Genomic DNA, 19,857 nt, shown 5'->3' on the forward strand with positions numbered 1-19,857 from the left:
CTCCCACGTGGGTGTAGGGGCCCAAGGTTTTGGGCCATCTTATACTGTTTTCCCAGGCCATAGCAGAGAGCTGGATTGAAAGTGGAGTAGCTGGGACTTGAACCGGTGCCCATACAGGATGCTGGCGCTTCAGGCCAGGGCTTTAACCCGCTGCGCCACAGCACTGGCCCCAGTATATACCTTTGAGTTGCTAGGTCATATGGTAATTTTATGTGTAACTTTTTGAGGAATCAGCAGATGGAAGATCTCTCTCTGACTTTCAAATAAAATGAAAATAAAATTTTTAATAAGTTCAAGCCTGAAAATACATTAAAATATATAATGTTCTTTTTTCTTAAAGCAAAATGTATTTTGTCTGATATTAACATAGTCAATCTCTCTTTGGAAACAATATGTAAGCAGTATCTTACCACTCATAAACTTTCAACCTGTTTGTGTCTTTGGATCTAAAGTAAATCTCCTGTAGATATATAGTATACAGTGGGATTATGTTCTTTTTATGTCTTTCCCAATCTCTGCCTTTATTTATAAGTTAATCCACTTTCATATAAATAATTACTGATAAGAAAAACTTGCTTATGAGATTCTATTATTTTATTTATTTTCTATATGTGTGTATTAGGGTTCTTCACAGGAAAAGAATCAGTAGAATATACATTTATATAGTTGGATATAGCACATGGAGTCACATGAAAACACAGAGGCATGATAGCCAGTTAGAGGGCCAGGGAAGCCGTCCTATCCTATCTAGGCTCCCTGGTTGACTGGCTGGTTCCCACTTACATTCAGGATTAATCTGCCCCACTCAGTTCACTGACCTACCGCCAATCTTCTCCAGAAACCCCTTTATGGATATGCTGAGGATGATTTACAAATTCTCAAGGCATCCTTCAACTCAGTCAAGTGGATATCAAAAATCAACCATCACAATGTGTTATCTTCATTTTTTAATTTATCCATCACTTCCTTCTTTCCTAACTTTTTTCTAGTGTACACTTTTGATCCCCTTCTCTTTTCTTTTTCTTTATATTTAGGGGTTTTCCCCTTAGTGATTACCCAGGGGGTGACAATTAATATGCTAACTTTGTAATAATCCAGTGTTATTAATACTTGGTTTCAGTAATATAAAACAGAAAATTTTAGTAGAAAAATTCTGCTCTTTTTTCAGCTCCATATCCTCCTTTATGTTGCTGTTGAATAAATTATGTTTTTATACGCTATATCCATTAACACAGATGTATAATCATAGTTTTATCCATTGTCTATTAAATCATATGGGGAGGCCAGCGCTGCAGTTCACTAGGCTAATCCTCCGTCTATGGCACCGGCACACCGGGTTCTAGTCCCGGTTGGGGCACCAGATTCTATCCCGGTTGCCCCTCTTCCAGTCCAGCTCTCTGCTATGGCCCGGGAAGGCAGTGGAGGATGGCCCAAGTCCTTGGGCCCTGTACCCGCATGGGAGACCAGGAGAAGCACCTGGCTCCTGGCTTTGGATCAGCGTGGTGCACCAGCCACAGCATGTTGGCTGCAGCAGCCACTGCAGGGTGAACCAACGGCGAAGGAAGACCTTTCTCTCTGTCTCTCTCTCTCACTGTCCACTCTGCCTGTCAAAAAAATAAAAAAATAAAAAAATAAAAAAATAAAAAATAAAAAAATAAATCATACCGGGAAAAAGATGAGTTATAAACCATCAACTGCAACATTACTAGCTGTTATATTTACTTTTGTAGTTACTTTTATTGTCTTTAAATGGTTTTGAATTATTTAGTGTCCTTTCACTTCAGTATAAAGGATTCCCTATCATATTTTATGTAGCTCAGGTATATTAGCTATTTCTTATAAGGTAGATAGACCAGGAAAATCTTTAGTTTGTGTTTATCTGGGAATATCTCAATTCATCCTTCATTTTTGACAAATACTTTTTATGGATATAGAATTCTTGATTTATACTTTGTCTTTTTTTTTTCCCCTTTCAACATTTCAAACAAATCATCTTGCTACTTTCTGGTCTCTATGTGTTCTGAAGAGAAGTCAGCTGTTAATCTTATGGAGGATCGCTTATGTATGATAAGTCACTTCTCTCTTGATGCTTTCAAGATGCCCTTTGATTTATGAAATTTATTTATTTATTTGAAAGGCAGATGGACAGATATATAAATATATATGATGAGACAGAGAAAGAGAGAGAATGATTGTTAACAGTTTATCTGTTCTGGTTCTCACAGAACTGGGTAAGCCAACTAGTTTCTATCTTTGACTACATTAGTGGAGGAATATAGGCTACAATATCTCCAAAATCACCTGCTACCAACCCTGACATGGATGGTGTGGGCCCCATCTGAGATCAGTTTTCCTGCCCCTCCAACCTCACAGTTATGCACCATCGCCAGACCCTCTCTGACAGGCCACAAGCAGCACATACGTGGTTTTTTTTTGTTTTTTTTGTTTGTTTGTTTGTTTTGTTTTGTTTTTTGACAGGCAGAGTGGATAGTGAGAGAGAGACAGAGAGAAAGGTCTTCCTTTGCCATTGGTTCACCCTCCAATGGCCGCTGCGTTCGGCTCATCGCGCTGATCCGAAGCCAGGAGCCAGGTGCTTCTCCTGGTCTCCCATGGGGTGCAGGGCCCAAGTACTTGGGCCATCCTCCACTGCACTCCCTGGCCACAGCAGAGAGCTGGCCTGGAAGAGGGGCAACCGGGATAGAATCTGGCGCCCCAACCGAGACTAGAACCTGGTGTGCTGGCGACGCAAGACAGAGGATTAGCCTGTTAAGCCACGGCGCTGGCCCACATACGTGTTTTTAAAAAAGGAGTGGAGTGGAGAAAGGCCTGGATGGTTGATGATATCATGCCAATGGCTGAGGAAACTGACTGGTGTTCCAATGCTTTGTAAATGATTTCTAGAAAATCAAAACAAGGCTAATAACTACTAGACCTGCAGCTGAAAGTCAGACTTTCTACTGACACATATAGAAAGTAGGTGGTGAGAGGGATGTAAACAACACACATTTCTTTGGTTGAGCAGTCTTTTTTCCTGGGCCTTGACTCCCTATTAAACAGTATCATAAGCTATTATGTTAGAAAAACACTGAATTTATTGGATCAGTTTCAAAGGTGAGATTTTGTACTTTTATTCTAGTTCTGTCAATTCTCAGTTCTTTTAGGAACAGAGAGGCCACTGTCCTAGAGTGCTGAAATGGGCAACAAGGAAGAGAAACTCATTTAAGCTATTCTTTTCCAAAGGTATCCTCCAGACCCTCCTCCAACACCGATCCAGGCAACTATGTTGAAGTGAATGATTCAATCACCCACATGCCATCCAAAGGGGTGATACAAGATATTACTATGGAGCTACACTGCCCACTGTGTAATGATTGGTTCCGTGATCCACTAATGCTAAGCTGTGGTCACAACTTCTGCCAGGCCTGTATCCAAAACTTTTGGAAGCTGAAAGCTAAGGAAACATTCTGTCCAGAGTGTCAAATGTTATGTCAATACAGCAACTGTACATTCAATCTTGTACTAGAGAAGCTGGTGGAGAAGATTAAGAAGCTACCCCTACTCAAAGGCCACCCACAGTGCCCAGAGCATGGAGAGAACCTGAAGCTGTTCAGTAAGCCAGACGGGAAACTGATCTGCTTTCAATGCAAGGATGCGCGTTTGTCTGTGGGGCAGTCTAAGGAGTACCTGCAAATCTCCGATGCTGTCCGTTTCTTCATGGTGGGTGAGCCCAGGCTTCACACAACCCCTTAGGAAAGCTAGGGAAAATCTTTTGTAGCCTCTTCTGTCTTCTAAGTTCGCTTTATTCCAATGATGATAAAGAGAAGCTCAGAGTGTTCAGAAAATACAATGCAGCTGGCAGAGTTCTTTCTCTACAGTTGCTGCTTACAGGACAGGTACAGTGAAGCTCTACCCCTTCAGTCAAATATTTACTTAGACTCTGCCATGACAGCACTCTACTAAACATTGCAGAATAATGATGCTCTCATTAGAAAGGTTTTCAAGTCTATTCAAGTTTAAAGTGATTAAAATAATGGAAGAAATATAAAATAGTCTACTATGGGGATTTAAATTTTGTTATATTTATAATTCATAAGTGTTTAGAATTTCTGTGATCAGAGAAAGCTGACATAGAGTATGCATAATGAAAGAAAAAGGATAGGACTTGAACTGGAATTTGGACGAGTAGGAGGAAGAAACAAGTATTCCAATTGAGGACAACATAAATAAAAGTATAGATGAGAACAATAGAACTAGAGTGGAAAATGTATTGAGTTCCATTATCTTTTTCAAACTCCTATAGTTAACTATTAGAGCAAAACTAAGTTTTCCTGCTTGTAATTTTCTTCATAGTCCTTGAAAAATATGGGAGCTATGATACAGGGGAAAGGGGAAAACCTTTTTTTTTTTTTTTTAATTTAAAACTTATAGGAACTGTCGCTGTAGCATAGCAGGTAAAGCTGCTGCCTGCAGCACTGGCATCTCATATGGGTGCCAATTCAAGTCCTGGCTGCTCTACTTCCTATCCAGCTCCCTGCTAATGTGTCTGGGAAAGCAGCAGAGGATGCTCCAGGTCCTTGGGCTCCTGTACCCACATGGGAGACTTGGTTGAAGGTCTTGACTCCTGGCTTCAGCCTGGCCTAGCCCTGGTCATTGCAGCCATTTGGGGAGTAAACCAGCAGATGGAAGACCTCTCTCTCTTTCTCCCTCTCTCTCTCTGTAACTGTCTTTCAAATAAATAAAATATAAAAAAGAATTTTATTTGAAAGGCAGAGTAAGAGAATGAGAGCCACAGAAAGAGAGAGAGAGAGAGAGAGAGAGAGAGAGAGAGAGAGAGAGAGAGAGAGAATCTTGCATGCACTGGTTCACCTCCCCGATGACCACAACAGCCAGAGCTGGGTCAGGACCAAGTTAGGAGACTGGAACTTTATCTGGGTCTCCCAGTCGGGTGGTAGGGACTCAAGTACTTGGGTTATTTTCTGTTACTTTCTAGGCACATATGTATGGACTGGACTGGAAGCTGAACAGCCAGAACTCAAACTGGTGCTCTGAAATGGGATGCCACTGTTCCGAGGGACAGCATAACCCGCTGTGCCACAACACTGGCCTGGGAAAGATTTCTGTAGCAAGAACTCACTTTCTCTGGCACACTGAAGCTTTGGGAGAGATGTCCTTTCTGGCTCTTTATCTTTCAAGTTGGTGTGGGTTAATTCCATTTGGTGTTCCCAGGAGGAGCTTGCCATTCAGCAGAGTCAACTGGAGACAACCCTGAAGGAGCTTCAATCTCTGAGAAACATGCAGAAGGACGCTATTGCTGCTTACAAGGTGAGGGTCAGGGTAGAGCTGTTATGAAATAGAGCCAGAATACATTCTTCTTGAGCTGTGTGAGTGCAAAAGCACCTACACATATACTATTAAAATGTTAACTGGCACCTGGACAACAGAATTAGAAAACTGATACTGCACAGTAGGAATGAATATGGTGGTGGAGTAGGTTCTCAATAGCTGATCAACAGAGCAAACTGACCATTCCCCCAATATGTTGATCCTTTTGGAGGGCTAATCACTAGGTGATTATTATGGGGCTGATATCTGTCTAGACTTTCTCTTTGTCCATGGAAAAATAAGAGTTTACCAGAAACATCCACTAAAGATTGCTACATCCAAAGAAATACCTTCCTTTCTTTTGGGTTTATAACCAGGTGCCTCTGGACCAAGGTTTCTCAACTTGCTTATTTTTTCTTATCCTATTTGATCTTTCTTAGCTACCATCAAACCAAATATTGCCTATACTTTAAACTTCTCAGGAATTCTAGGACCACATTAATGGTTAGAGATTTGGAAAATCAGCCCCTAAGACTGGGGATTAAGCTGGGAATTCTGTCTCTTCATTAATGCTGTGTTGGAGCGCCTTCTCTGGCATTTGATATCTAGAAGGAGAAATATGGTAGACGTAGGGGAAGAAGGACATCTTTAAGAGTTCTCAGTTTAACTATCAGAGTCAGCATTCACTTGTTCGATAAATATCTGAGTAGATCAGACATTATAATAATGCTAGATGTGGAAAACAGATGTTAATTAAACAATCCTATCAACAACAATGGTGATAAGTACTACACTTGATCTTAGCCAAAAGGCTGAGAAGCAATGTGTGATAAGTACTATAAATGAAAATATAAGGTAGGATGAAAGTATATATATATGGAGAACCTAATCCAGGCTGGGGGAGGGTTATGCTCTGAAGAGAAGGATAAGTAACTTAGCCAAGTAAACTTGCTAAGGGGAATATGAAAGAGGTGGCCTGGAGAAGAATGTTCTAACAGGAAGTTAGTTAATATGTTGAACAGAGAAAAGGCCAACAAAGCCGTAGCATGCTAAGCAAGGTGATATTGAAAAGATATAGGTCCAATTGTGTAGACTCTTGTGTAGATAATGTTAAAAATTTTGAACTTCATCCTACAAATAATGAGAAGCTTTTAAAGGGTTTAGACATGTTTCATCTCATTTTGAAAATACCAGTGTGGTGGCTGTATGGAGAATGGATTGGAGAGGCGGTGAGAAAGACAGTATTTAGAGAATTACTGCAGGGGTTGCAGAGAATGATCATCGTGGATTGGACTAGACAGGCAGTGGAGATGCAGAGAAATAAACAGCTTGAGCATAAGCTTTGGAGAAAACAGATACTTGGATGTAATGACTGAAGAGACATGAGAGATGAGTGGAGATCTCAAATGCATACTTGAATGTAGGTATCTGGAGTTCAGAAATTGGTCTAGGGAAGAAGTCAGAGTTAAATGGCAATTAAACCCAAGAGAGGAAAGGGTACTGTTTAGAAAGAAAGTGTAGAATGGGAATGGGAAAGGGCCCATGATAGACTATCCTGTAATCCTAATATTTAGAGCTTGGTTAGAGAAAGTGGAACCAATAAAACAAGACTGAGAAATAGTAGTGAGAAAGGTAAAAGAGAAACTAGAAAAGTGTGAGCTAGAAGGGGGAGCAGAGCCTGTCTTAAGAGTTCAGTAATAGGCCGGCGCCGTGGCTTAACAGGCTAATCCTCCGCCTTGAGGCGCCGGCACACCAGGTTCTAGTCCCGGTTAGGGTGCCGGATTCTATCCCGGTTGCCCCTCTTCCAGGCCAGCTCTCTGCTATGGCCCGGGTAGGCAGTGGAGGATGGCCCAAGTCCTTGGGCCCTGCACCCGCATGGAAGACCAGGAGAAGCACCTGGCTCCTGGCTTCGGATTGGCAAGATGCGCCAGCCGCAGCGGCCATTGGAGGATGAACCAACGGCAAAAAAAGGAAGACCTTTCTCTCTCTCTCTCTCACTATACACTCTGCCTGTCAAAAAAATAAATAAATAAATAAATAAAAAAGAGTTCAGTAATAATGATGGATCATGGAATACAAGCTGGGTAAGAGCAGACATAAAGAGAGAAATTGAATAGAGAGGGAGGAGTCAATGCATAGGAGGTATAAAAGAGATCCAGTAAAGGCTGCAATAGGGGTCCCTGAGTAAGTGAGCTTGGAGCAGAAAAAGTTATTTTGGAGATGGTGCAATTACTGGGGATGGTAAAACCCCCGCTATAACAGTGAGAATGAGTGGATAAAGCTGGAAATCATTGGAAATGAGGAGGATAAAGAACTAAGAAGCCAGGAGGATGTAAGATGGTTCACATGTGAGGATGGTGAGGTCACTCAAGAAAAGAGCTTCATGTGCAGCAATTATCAATTTTAGTGCTTCAGACATTGCTCAGAACCTGTTTCTTTTATATTGTTCTGACAGCAGGAATAGCATCCCCTCCAGTCCCAGATAAGGGCAATTCTTCAAGCCTCCTTATGATCCCAATCTAACAGCACAACTTGGTAGATATTGGTTTGCCAATCTGGAGGTTACTGTTCATTCTAGGATGTTTGATGAACTTCACAACTTTATTTAATACGGCATTGGTTGCCATCTCAGTGCTACAACAGGAACACTTTTACCTATTCCATCCTGAATCACTAAACTAGTTGGGAAAGAAGGAGTAAGTCTCCTAAAAGATTCCTTTTAATATGGTTGAATGTTGATACTGTATGCATTTTGCTTGTGATGATCTTTCCCAAGCTGTGTGGGCATTGGTGGTGTGGGCCCCCGTCCCCAAGTCCTAGTCTCAGTAATAACCATGCTGATGATCATGGAGGTTTCCAGGAAAACAAGGTACATCTACAGCAACATGTGTCCTTGGAGTTTCTAAAGCTGCATCAGTTCCTGCACAGCAAAGAAAAGGACATTCTAAATGAGCTCCGGGAAGAGGGCAAAACCTTGAATGAGGAGATGGAGTTGAATTTGAACCAGCTTCAGGAGCAGTGTCTCCTGGCCAAGGATATGCTGGTTAGCATTCAGGTACGGATGGAACAGCAGAACTCCTTCGACTTCCTCAAGGTGAGGCTCCACCCCAACGCGACCGCGGGTACACTGAGAGGGAGGAAGAGGGCTGCAAAGGATGTGGAAGTGACTTTTCACTAGGGGAAAAACAAAGTGAAACTACTCTAGTGCTTTTAAGTCTTTCTGGGAATAAAGCAGGAAGGTACTTTTGTTTTTGGCTCAGCAGATGGGTTTACTGTCATCCTCCTAGAAAAAGAAGATAATAAAATCTCATTCATAGGGGCGACGCTGTGGCTCACTTGGTTAATCCTTCGCCTGCAGTGCCTGCATCCCATATGGGCACCGGGTTCTAGTTCTGGTTGCTCCTCTTCCAGTCAGCTCTCTGCTGTGGCCTGGGAAGGCAGTGGAGGATGGCCCAGGTGCTTGGGCCCCTGCACCCGCGTGGGAGACCAGGAAGAGGCACCTGGCTCCTGGCTTTGGATCGGCGCAGTGCTGGCTGTAGTGGCCATCTGGGGGGTGAACCAATGGAAGGAAGACCTTTCTGTCACTCTCTCACTCTCTATAACTCTGTCAAGTAAAAATTAAAAAAACAAACCAACCAACCAACTCATTCATAGTGTGGGACACTGTGGTACAGCGGGTTAGGCAGTTGCTTGAGATTCCTGCACATATGGGGGTGCCTGGGATTGAGTCCAGACTCTGCCTTTCACTGAACTTCCTGCTAATGCGTACCCTGGGAGGCAGCAGATAATGGCTCAAGTGCTGTGTCCCTGCCACCACATAGGAGATCTGCGTGGAATTTCTGGCTCCTGACTTTGGCTTGACCAAGCTCTGGCTGTTGCAGACATTTGAGGACTGACCAGCAAATAGAAGATATTTCTACCTTTTGATCTCTTTCTGTTGCTCTGCTTTTCAAATATAAATTAACCCTTTTTAAAAATGCCATTAATAACAGTGTGGTTTAGTATTTCTCCCTAACCAACTTTAAAGCTTTAAATCTAAACATAAGAATGTTTGAAGCTTGATTTGTGTCTTTGACTTGTGTTCAGCAATCATAAGGTGACGTATCTGAAAAGCTATTTGCCAAATTTTGCTACCTAAAGTTTCACTTCTAAGTTGACAGAATTCAGCAGTTAGAAGTTTAGTTAGCCAGAAGGAAAAGTGTGCTTGGACTAGATTTTCTGGTGATACTATTTGAAAGGATAGGTTACAACAAAAAGAAAAGCTTAAACTTTACTGTCTTATTGATTTCCCTCTTATCCTCTATAAAAGGGAATTCTAGAAAGTCAAGACAAGGTAAGGTCAGTTTATCCTGGATGAGATCAGGGATCCAGACCAGAAAAGGCATATGGAGGATGAAAGCAGTTGGTGGAGAGGGGGCCTATCTACATAGGATAGCAGGTGATGATCAAATCCTAGTGGTGGCCAAATCACCAAAGGAGTCTCTGGAGTTGATGAACAGATGTCTGACTTGTCTATTTCTCCTTTCCTCTTCTAGGACATCACAAATCTTTTGGATAGGTAAGTGTTTCCCCCATGGTACTCTTACTGCCCGTTCTTCAGCTCCTGGAGAATGTCTACAAATAAATGATTTATTTCCCCTTCAGCTTGGAGCAAGGAATGAAGGTGCTGACACCCAGGGACCTTATCTCCAGAAAGTTGAACCCAGGCCAGTTCAAGGGTCCCATCCAGTATATGATATGGAGGGAAATGCAGTCCACCATCCTTCCAGGTATCAAGTGGGTAGCGACCTGGACTCCTAATCTATGCTTCATTCCTGGAGACTCTTCTGAGGCCCTAATTAGTTCTTTAGACTCTGGTACAGGAAGAAAGATGGCGTTTAGCCAAAAGGAGACTTAGTTGGTATGACTGAACTTCTTTTGGAGTTATACCTAAGAACTTATGGCTCTGTATCAGTAAACAGATGAATCTGATATTATAATTTATTCCCAGCCTATGATTTTGTTTGTTCTATTAAATGTGGCCAAAATTTCGTCCTCTTGCAAAAATACCTCCATAAATCCCCGAGGCTCCTCTGCCCTGGGGAAGGAAGTTTCCGCACATATTTCTCCATTTGAACATGGGATCTTTACAGGTTCTTTGTGCTTGACGGTCACAGCACAGAGTAGAACATCTTAGGATATTGTGCAGAGATCTTCAGTAGGAAACCAATAATTTGAATAAATATGCCTAATAAGGAAGCTAAGTTTTTGTGTTCCTGTGGATGCCAAAAGAATGAGGACAAAATAACACAGATGGCATTCCAAGAACACTATATAAGTTTTTTAAAAAATCTTTATAAGAAAATATTTTCTAGAAACAAAATTCTAAATAATGTTTTTACAGAATTCATTTAGACCCATTTTCATGATTGTCATAATTACTGATTTAATTATGACCAAAAAAATTACAAATTTTTCCAGAGAATTGACAGGGGAAAATAAACCCTTTACTGAAGTATAAACAACAGAATAAAATTTACCAATAAAAAAGAGTTATTCATTTACTTATTTGAAAGGCAGAGTGACAGAGAGAGGGAGAGGGAGATCAAGGGGAGGGAGGAAAGGAGAGGGGAGAGGAAGGGAGGGAGGGAGGTAGAAAGGGAGGGAGGGAGAATGTCTCTCATCTACTAATTGACTCCCTAAATTGTTGCAATGGCAAGGACTGGGCCATGCTAAAGTCAGGAGCCAGGAATTCCATTCAAATCTCCCACAGAGTGTCAGGGGCCCAAGCACTTGGGCCATGTTCTGCTGCTTTGCCAGGTATATTAGAATAGAGCTGGAATAGAAGTGGAGCAGCTGGGACTCGAACCAGTACTCCAATATGGGACGCTAGCATCTTCTTTTTATTATTTTATTTATTTATTTTTTAAAGATTTATGTATTTAATGTCAGAGTTACACAGAGAGAGGAGGAGAGGCAGAGAGAGAGAGAGAGAGAGAGAGAGAGGTGTCTTCCATCTGCTGCTTCATTCCCCAGCTGGCCACAACGGCTGGAGCTAAGCCAATCCGAAGGCAGGAGCCAGGAGCTTCTTCCAGGTCTCCCACGTGGGTGCAGGGGTCCAAGGACTTGGGCCATCTTCTACTGCTTTCCCAGGCCATAGCAGAGAGCTGGATAGGAAATGGAGCAGCCAGAACTCGAACCAGCACCCATATGGAATGCCGGCACTGCAGGCAGTGGCCTTACCTGTTACGCCACAGCACCAGCCTCTTGGGTGCCAGCATCTTAAGTGCTGGCTTAGCCTGTTGTGTCACAATGACAACCCCAAATTTACCAATTAAGTATATAGTTTGGTGAGTTTAGACAGACATATACGCTTATGTGAACATCCCTATAATCAAGATAAAGAAAACTTACATCATCCCAAGAAGTTCCCGTTCCCACATGCCCCTTCACAGTCATCCTCAACTTCATTTCTCTGTATATATTGTATCTTTTGTTCCCCCTGGGGAGTCTATTTTTAGACTTGCTTTTATGCTACTTGCATATACTAATTTGATTATGCTGAGTTTTGTTGTAATTTTCTTTATATTTATTCTGCTTGTGGTTCATTGAGCTTCTTGGATCTATGAGCTTATAGTTTTCATCAAGTTTGAAATAATATCTACTAGTATTTCTTCCAGTATTTTTTTTTTTACCATACCTGTTGTCTCCCCTCCTTCTGGGATTCTGATTTTACATATGTTGGATAATTTGATATTGTCAGGTTGTCTCATGTCATTGATTCTCACTACTTAAGCCTTAATCCTTGTGTTTCATTTGAATAGTTTCTTTTGCTATTTAAGTTCTCTCATCTTTTCTTCTGCACTAATTAATGCTGTTCAAGATATTTTAATTCATTTCATAAACATTTAATTTCTAGAAGTTTCATTTTGGGTCTTTTTATAAAAATCTTCCATTTCTCACCTCATTGTACTCATACCTTCCTTGAGCAGATGGAAGATATATCCTCTGCTTCCTCTGAAGAGGAGATAAAGATGGCGAAGCAGACGATTCTGACAGAGGTAGCTTGCAATGTGAGAGGGAAGGGCAGAGGGATCCCCTTAACGTACACAGTATCTTCTCTGTAAGCAGGAGATGACTCTGCCTGAGTGTGAGGGGTAAGTGCTGGAAGAGGAGGTTTGAAGAGGGAGCTGAATATTTGAAGTTGCTGCTGTAAGGGATGGAGGAGGATCTGATCTGAGAAATACAGGATTTATGGGCAGTGCTGATGGTTAAAGTTAGAGTGGAAATTAAAGCTTTATAGTGGTATATATCTGCACAATTCTTTGATTTTTCTTCTGCAGTGGTCAGAAGCTGGGATGAATCTGAATGGCTAGGTAGATCCAGCACTGGAGACTTGCATGGCAGATACTGTAGGAGCAGAAGATAAGAGTGTTGAGGTTATGGGTGACAAAGCAGCTGAAGCTGAGATGTTTAGGGAAGTAAGCCAGGAAGTAGATAGATTAGGGTACTGAGGAGAAATAAGGAACTAGGGATGTTAATGAAGTTAAATAATGGTTGTAGGGGGAGTTAAGAGTGCAAAAGCTCAAAAAGTAAGTGAATAGGGTATCTGCTTTTAAGATTTTTTAAGATTTATTAACTTATCTGAAAGTCAGAGCTATAGACAGAAAGGGAGGAGGGTCGGGGGACAGAGAGAGAGAGTGAGAGAGACCATACTACTCCATCTGCTGTTTCATTCTCCAGATGGCCACGGCTGGACCAGGCCGAAGTTATTCTCCCATGTGGGTTGCAGGGGCCCAAAGTTCTTGAGCCATCTTCTGCTGCTTTCTCAGGTGCATTAGCAGGGAGCTGGATAGGAAATAGAGCAACTGGGACTTGAAATGGTGCTCATATGGGATGCCGGTGTTGCAGCTGGTAGCTTAACTTGCTGTCTCACAATGCTGGCCCCATGAGTTTAAGATTTTAATTAAAACATTTAAAAATTTTATTTGAAACGCCAAGACACACAGGGAGAGACGCATACAGACAGCAAAATCTTAGATCAACCGGCACATTCCCCAACTTCCAACAAAAGCTGAGACGCGGCCGGCGCCGCGGCTCACTAGGCTAGTCCTCCGCCTTGCGGCGCCGGCACACCGGGTTCTAGTCCCGGTCGGGGCACCGGTCCTGTCCCGGATGCCCCTCTTCCAGGCCAGCTCTCTGCTGTGGCCAGGGAGTGCAGTGGAGGACGGCCCAAGTACTTGGGTCCTGCACCCCATGGGAGACCAGGAGAAGCACCTGGCTCCTGCCATCGGATCAGCGCGGTGCGCCGGCCGCAGCGCGCCAACCGCGGCGGCCATTGGAGGGTGAACCAACGGCCAAGGAAGACCTTTCTCTCTGTCTCTCTCTCTCACTGTCCACTCTGCCTGTCAAAAAAAAAAAAAAAAAAAGCTGAGACGCATACAGACAGACAGCAAAATCTTAGATCAACCGGCACATTCCCCAACTTCCAACAAAAGCTGAGCTCAGGCCAGGTCACAGGCCAGAGTCCAGAACTCAATCTGGTCTCCCTTTTAGGTGGCAGGAACCCAAGTACTTGAGCCATCACCTCTCTCTTTTTTTCTTCTTTTTTTGTAAGAGAGAAAGAGACAGAGAGAAAGGTCTTCCTTCAGTTGGTTCACTCCCCAAATGGCTGCTACACCGGCGCGCTGCACCAATCCGAAGCCAGGAGCCAGGTACTTCCTCCTGGTCTCCCATGCAGGTGCAGGGCCCAAGCACTTGGGCCATCCTCCACTGCCTTCCTGGCCACAGCAGAGAGCTGGACTGGAAGAGGAGCAACCGGGACAGAATCCGGCGCCCCAACCGGGACTAGAACCCGGGGTGCCGGCATCGCAGGCGGAGGATTAGCCTAGTGAGCTGTGGCACTGGCCAAGCCATCACCTCATGCCTCCTAGGGTGCACATTAGTAGGAAGCTAGAATTAGAAGTGGAGCTGAGAATTGAACCCAGCCACTCTGTCCACTGTGTCAAACGTCTACCCCATTTAAGACTTTAGAGAATAAATAATTCCCAGTGGTAACATAGTCCAGAATGCAGTCATTGGTACGGGCAGCTCTGATGTAATGAATCAAAAGTCTCTAACAGTAAAGTCAAGGACCTTCAAGGAAAGAATGGCTATATCCTAACAGCAAAATCATTTGGAACAAGGGACTGGATTTGGGGAAGAACAGTAAAATTGACTCAAAGTCCAGGGAATGTAACCAGAAGTTTAAACATAACAGCATCAAACAAGCAAAGAAAGGGATGTACAAAACTGAATGGCAAAAGCCAGTGATATTTACATGAGGATGAGGAGAGGAGGAGTGGTCTGAAAGTGGCAGTGGTAGCTACTAGATCTCTGGTGTCTGCATTTAGAGAATGAACAGTCTCCTGAACCTTTGAAGACTCTGGCTTTTGGGGAAGAACCAGGAAGTTTTCTGCTACAACAAGCAGTTGATGAGAGAATTCTATAAACTGAAGATGCAGGGGAGTTAATTAGGGAGAAGTTTCCAAAGGGCAAGGTGGAAGGGTTGGGTGGGTGCAGTGAGAGGAACAGAGAAGGGATGTATAAAGAGAGAAGCAAAGGACAGAATAAAGGGTATAAAAGTACAGGAGAGGAGGAATCATTGGAGGGGTTTATATTCTGGGTGTTGGCCAGGGATAACAGGAATATGAGGCATGGTGGAATTCGTTCACTCAATGGTCTAACTTTGATTAAATCACATTTATTCATTGAACGAGAGTTAATGAACACCTAGGAAATGTACCAAACTTTGAAGATACATGAGGGAGCAAAACACAGGAAGTCTCTGGTCTATCGGAGATTATTCTAGTGGAAGAGATGGAAAATGAACAAATAATTTCTCATAGTGATAACCATTGTGAAAAAATGAAGCAGAGTACTGTCAACAAGTAGCTTTTTAATGAGAAAATGTGAAGCAGCATAAGAGTACAAATAGTAGAAGCATGTGCTATTTTAGAGAACAGCCAGAGTAAACTGCTCTGCGACAGTAACCCCCTTCTCCTTATGTTTTACTGTGGAAATTTTGAAGCCTACCGGAAAACTTAAAGAATTTTACAGTGACCATTCCTACACCCACCTATGGTACCTATGATAGATTCTGTCAACATTTAAAAAAATAATTTGTATGAATAAAGGCTTTAAGAATATGGAAGAAGAGGGTTCCCGGACAGGAAAGAAAGTATAAAGATCCCATATAGGGATGAGCTTTGTGTGTTCAAGGAACCGCCAGAAGGCAAGGGTGGTTGGATCAAAGTGTGACAGGAGATGAAGTCAGAGAGGTGGGTAAATCTTGTGTCTTGTTTGCTTTGTAAGGACTATGGATTTTATCTCAGGTGTGATGGGAAGCATGAGCATGTTGGGTAGGAGAACTGCATGATCCCATTCATTTTCCAGGCAGAACAGGCTGCAGATGGGCAAGAGTGGAAACAGAAGTGTGAGAGGCTACTGCAGGGGCCAGCGTTGTGGCGCAGTGGGTTAATGCCCTGGCCAGAAGTGCTGGCATCCCATATGGGCACCGGTTCTAGTCCTGGCTGCTCCTCTTCCAATCCAGCTCTCTGCTATGGCCTGGGAAAGCAGTAGAAGATGGCCCAAATCCTTGGGCCCCTGCACCTGTGTGGGAGACCCAGAAGAAGCTCCTGGATCCAGGCTTCAGATTGGAGCAGCTCTGGTCGTTGGGGCCATTTGGGGAGTGAACCAGCGGATGGAAGACCTCTCTCTCTGTCTCTACCTCTCTCTGTAACTCTGCCTTTCAAATAAATAAAATAAATCTTTTTTTTTAAAAAAAAGAAAGACTACTGCAATAGTTCCAGGCCAGTGATGTTTGTAGTCAGAAAAAAAAAAAAAGTAGTCTGAAGTGTTTAGCTTCATATATTAAATGTGGAGCTGACAGAACTTGCTATTGAGTAGAATATGGTGGGAGAACAAAAGAGGATGCAGAGCTGATAGTTAGAAGTCCTGATGCAGGCAGAGCTAGCTAGAAATGTCAGAGGTTAAGTGCTGAGCAGGCTGAGGTTCTATAAAGTTTGGTAGGAAGTCTTTATGCTACCTCCAAAGTGCATGGAGATAAGTGAGGGGAAGCAATTCAGCCTGTATGGAAACACTCGGGATTCTTAACTCTTCAAAGCCTCTTTTGGAAAGAGAAGTCCTTGGGGTGATGGAAAAAGTCTCAAGCTTTTTTGGGATAAATGAGTTGCATTGAATCAGTCTCACTTCCAAGGTTAAGAAAATCCAATAACAACAAATGTATATGTACATGTATCTGCACATATGATGTGAACATATAACTATTAAGTCTCTGTCAAATTTCATGTCAAGGTCCATTTATTTCACCTTTAGAATTTGTCATCTTTCTTACTCATCTGCTTCTAATTTCTCTTCTTACAGAGATTATTTTTTATACCATTGTCCTTTGTTTGTCTAAACCAATGCTTGTCAAACTACCCATGATGAGGAGCCAGTTTTTAAAATTTCAATTTGGGGTTGGTGTCATGGTACAGTGGGTTAAGCCTCTGCCTTCAATACCAGCATCTCATAAGAGCACCAGTTCAAGTCCTGGCTGCTCCGCTTCCAATACACTTCCCTACTAATGCACCTGAGAAAGCACAGGAAGATGACCCAAATTCTTGGACCCTTGTTGCCCACATAGGAGACCCAGATGGAGTTCCAGACTCCTGTCTTTGACCTGGCCCTGCTCTGGCCATTGCATCAATTTGGGGAGTGAACCAGTGAATGGGAGATCTCTTTTTCTCTCTGTCTATCCCCCCACTCTGTAACTCTGACTTTCAAATTAATAAATATTTTTCTTTTTAAGATTTTATTTATTTATTTGAGAGGTATAGTTACAGACAGTGAGAGGGAGAGACAGAGAGAAAGGTCTTCTTTCCATTGGTTCACTGCCTAGATGGCCGCAATGGCTGAAGCTGCACTGATCTGAAGCCAGGATCCAGGTGCTTCTTCCTGGTCTCCTATGTGGGTGCAGGGGCCCAAGCACTTGGGCCATCTTCCACTGCTTTCCCAGGCCATAGCAGAGAGCTGGATTAGAAGAAGGGCAGCCGGGACTAGAACCAGCACCCATATGGGATGACAGTGCCGCAGGTGGAGGATTAACCTACTGCACCATGGAGCCGGCCCCAATAAATCTTTTTCTAAAAAGTATACTTCCTTACTTTAAAAAAAGTCAATCTGCCATGGGTGATACTTTTGTAGAATAAAATGTAAATTACTTGAAACAATGAAATACCCCCCCAAGATTACAAAGTAATTGTTAAATTCAACTAACACAAAATTACTCTATCAAATTGCTATTAGTTTCTAAAAGCTTACTCTTGGAGGCAGACATTTAACCCAGAAGTTAAGTTAGCACTTGAGTTGCCTGTATAACATATCAGAGTGCCTGGATTTGAGTCCCAGTTCCACTCCCAGTTCAAATTTCCTGCTGATGTGTACCCTGGGAGGCAGTGAATGATGGCTCAAGTAGTTGGGTTCCTGCCAACCATGTAAGAGTTCCAGACTGAGTTCTGGTTCCCAACTTCAACCTGGCCCAGCCCTGATTATTGCTGACATTTGGGGAGTAAATCAGTGGAAGAAAGATTTCTCTGTCAAATAAAGAAAATAGATAAATAAAAAATCTTTTAAGACTTTACTCTCAATTTCTGTACTACCTTTTCCCCAAATTGGTAACCACACAGTTTGTGGACCACATTCTGAGTGACGTAAACCCCTCCAGATTTCAAGTGTTCCATTATTTGTTAAACCAAATATGAGTTTTTCATCATTCTTCTCTATACCTGTTATATCTGCCTTACCTGTGTCTATCAGGTGAGCGCTTACCTTTTCTCCCACACACAACTGTTATTCATTTATTTATTTAAGAGGTAGAGTTACAGTCAGAGAGGGAGAGACAGACAGAAAGGTCTTCCATCTGCTAGTTCACTCCCCAAAATGGCCTCAACGGTCAGAGCTATGCCAGAACCGAAGTCAGGAGCTTCCTCTGGGTCTCCCACATGAGTGCAGGGGCCCAAGCACTTGGGCCATCTTCCACTGCTTTTCCAGGCCATATCAGAGAACTGCATCAGAAAAGGAGCAGCTGGGACATGAACCAGCACCCATATGGGATGACAGCACCGCAGGCAGAGGCTTAGCCTACTTTGCCACAGTGCCGGCCCCAAACAACTGCTTTTAACCCATTCCTTTTCCCTGTTTACAAGAAGCTTTTTAAATACATCTAATATATCCATGTTATACAACAACTGGAATACTTCCTTTCCTTAGGAAGTTTTCCTAGGACAACTTCACCTAGTTTTTATCGCTTAGGCATTTGTTTTCTTACATTTACTAGTACAGATTTACAATATTTGTATTGCTGCTTTTAGCAGAACATAAATTACTTAAGAGTAAAGCTTGATTTTTATCCTAAATATAAAAATGTCTAAAATATAGCAACATGGATAACCAAGTATTAAAAGTATATAAGTAACCGCCTGCCTAAGAGTGTATGGGTACGGGGAGACAAAGCACTGATGTCTATGTAAGTACTGTGTTTTACACTGGGAATGTGCATTCACTCGCTTCTTCCCCATGTCCTGCTTCCTCTTTTTTTTTTTTTTTTTAAACTAGGCCTATCTCCATTAACTCTGGACCCTAAAACGGCTCACCCAAATTTGGTGCTCTCCAAAAACCAAACCAGCGTGTGGCATGGTGACGTTAAGCAGGTAATGCCTGATGATCCAGAGAGGTTTGACTCAAGTGTGGCTGTGCTGGGCTCAAAAGGCTTCACATCTGGAAAGTGGTACTGGGAAGTACAAGTAGCAAAGAAGACAAAATGGACTGTCGGAGTTGTCAGAGAATCCATCATTCGGAAGGGCAGCTGTCCTCTAACCCCTGAGCAAGGATTCTGGCTTTTAAGACTGAGGAACCAAACTGACCTAAAGGCTCTGGACTTTCCTTCTTGCAATCTGAAAATGACCGACAACTTCAAGAGGGTGGGCGTCTACCTGGATTATGAAGGAGGTCAGGTATCCTTCTACAATGCTACAACCATGGTCCACATCTACACCTTCAGCAGCACTTTCATGGAGAAACTTTATCCTTACTTCTGCCCCTGCCTTAATGATGGTGGAGAGAATAAAGAACCACTGCACATCTTACACCCACAGTAATTCGTCATACTATTGTATAAATTCAAAGCACTATTAAAGAGTTAACCAGTTAACCAGTCTCATTAGATTCTCTTTCCAGTTTAGGGAAAACTCTGGAATAATGAAAAGAAGATTCACAAATTCCATTCTCAGGGTCCTAAGTGGATTTCACTGCAATCTTTCAGGATGACATTCTGTTTCTCTGGGGTCTTCTATGGCACAGGATCCACTTTCATGAATATTATGCTATTGTTACTAGGGCAAACTACAACTTGAGTTTGTGGTGTTTGAGATCCCTTTACATATTTTTTAAAGATGTATTTTATTTCTATTTCAAAGAGATGGAGGGAGGGGGGAGGAGGAGAGAGGAAGGGAGGGA

At 42.7% G+C, this 19,857-nt stretch overlaps 1 protein-coding gene and 1 pseudogene across 1 annotated transcript in view; one reads left to right on the forward strand and one right to left on the reverse strand.

The window, feature by feature from the left end:
* TRIM69 (tripartite motif containing 69) overlaps nt 1–19,499 on the forward strand; it is a 30,359-nt gene extending 10,860 nt beyond the window's left edge. The window contains exons 3-8 of the mRNA XM_062206637.1: nt 3,241–3,717; nt 5,227–5,322; nt 8,183–8,416; nt 9,858–9,880; nt 9,967–10,091; nt 18,958–19,499. Of these exons, the coding sequence (XP_062062621.1) occupies nt 3,241–3,717; nt 5,227–5,322; nt 8,183–8,416; nt 9,858–9,880; nt 9,967–10,091; nt 18,958–19,499 (1,497 nt within the window). The remainder of the gene's footprint in view (nt 1–3,240; nt 3,718–5,226; nt 5,323–8,182; nt 8,417–9,857; nt 9,881–9,966; nt 10,092–18,957) is intronic.
* Nucleotides 6,053–6,146, reverse strand: LOC133770867 (U2 spliceosomal RNA; annotated as a pseudogene).
* Nucleotides 19,500–19,857: the final 358 nt, after the last annotated feature.

The sequence above is a fragment of the Lepus europaeus genome, chromosome 11, assembly GCF_033115175.1.
Source record: "Lepus europaeus isolate LE1 chromosome 11, mLepTim1.pri, whole genome shotgun sequence".
Lineage (NCBI taxonomy): Eukaryota > Metazoa > Chordata > Mammalia > Lagomorpha > Leporidae > Lepus > Lepus europaeus.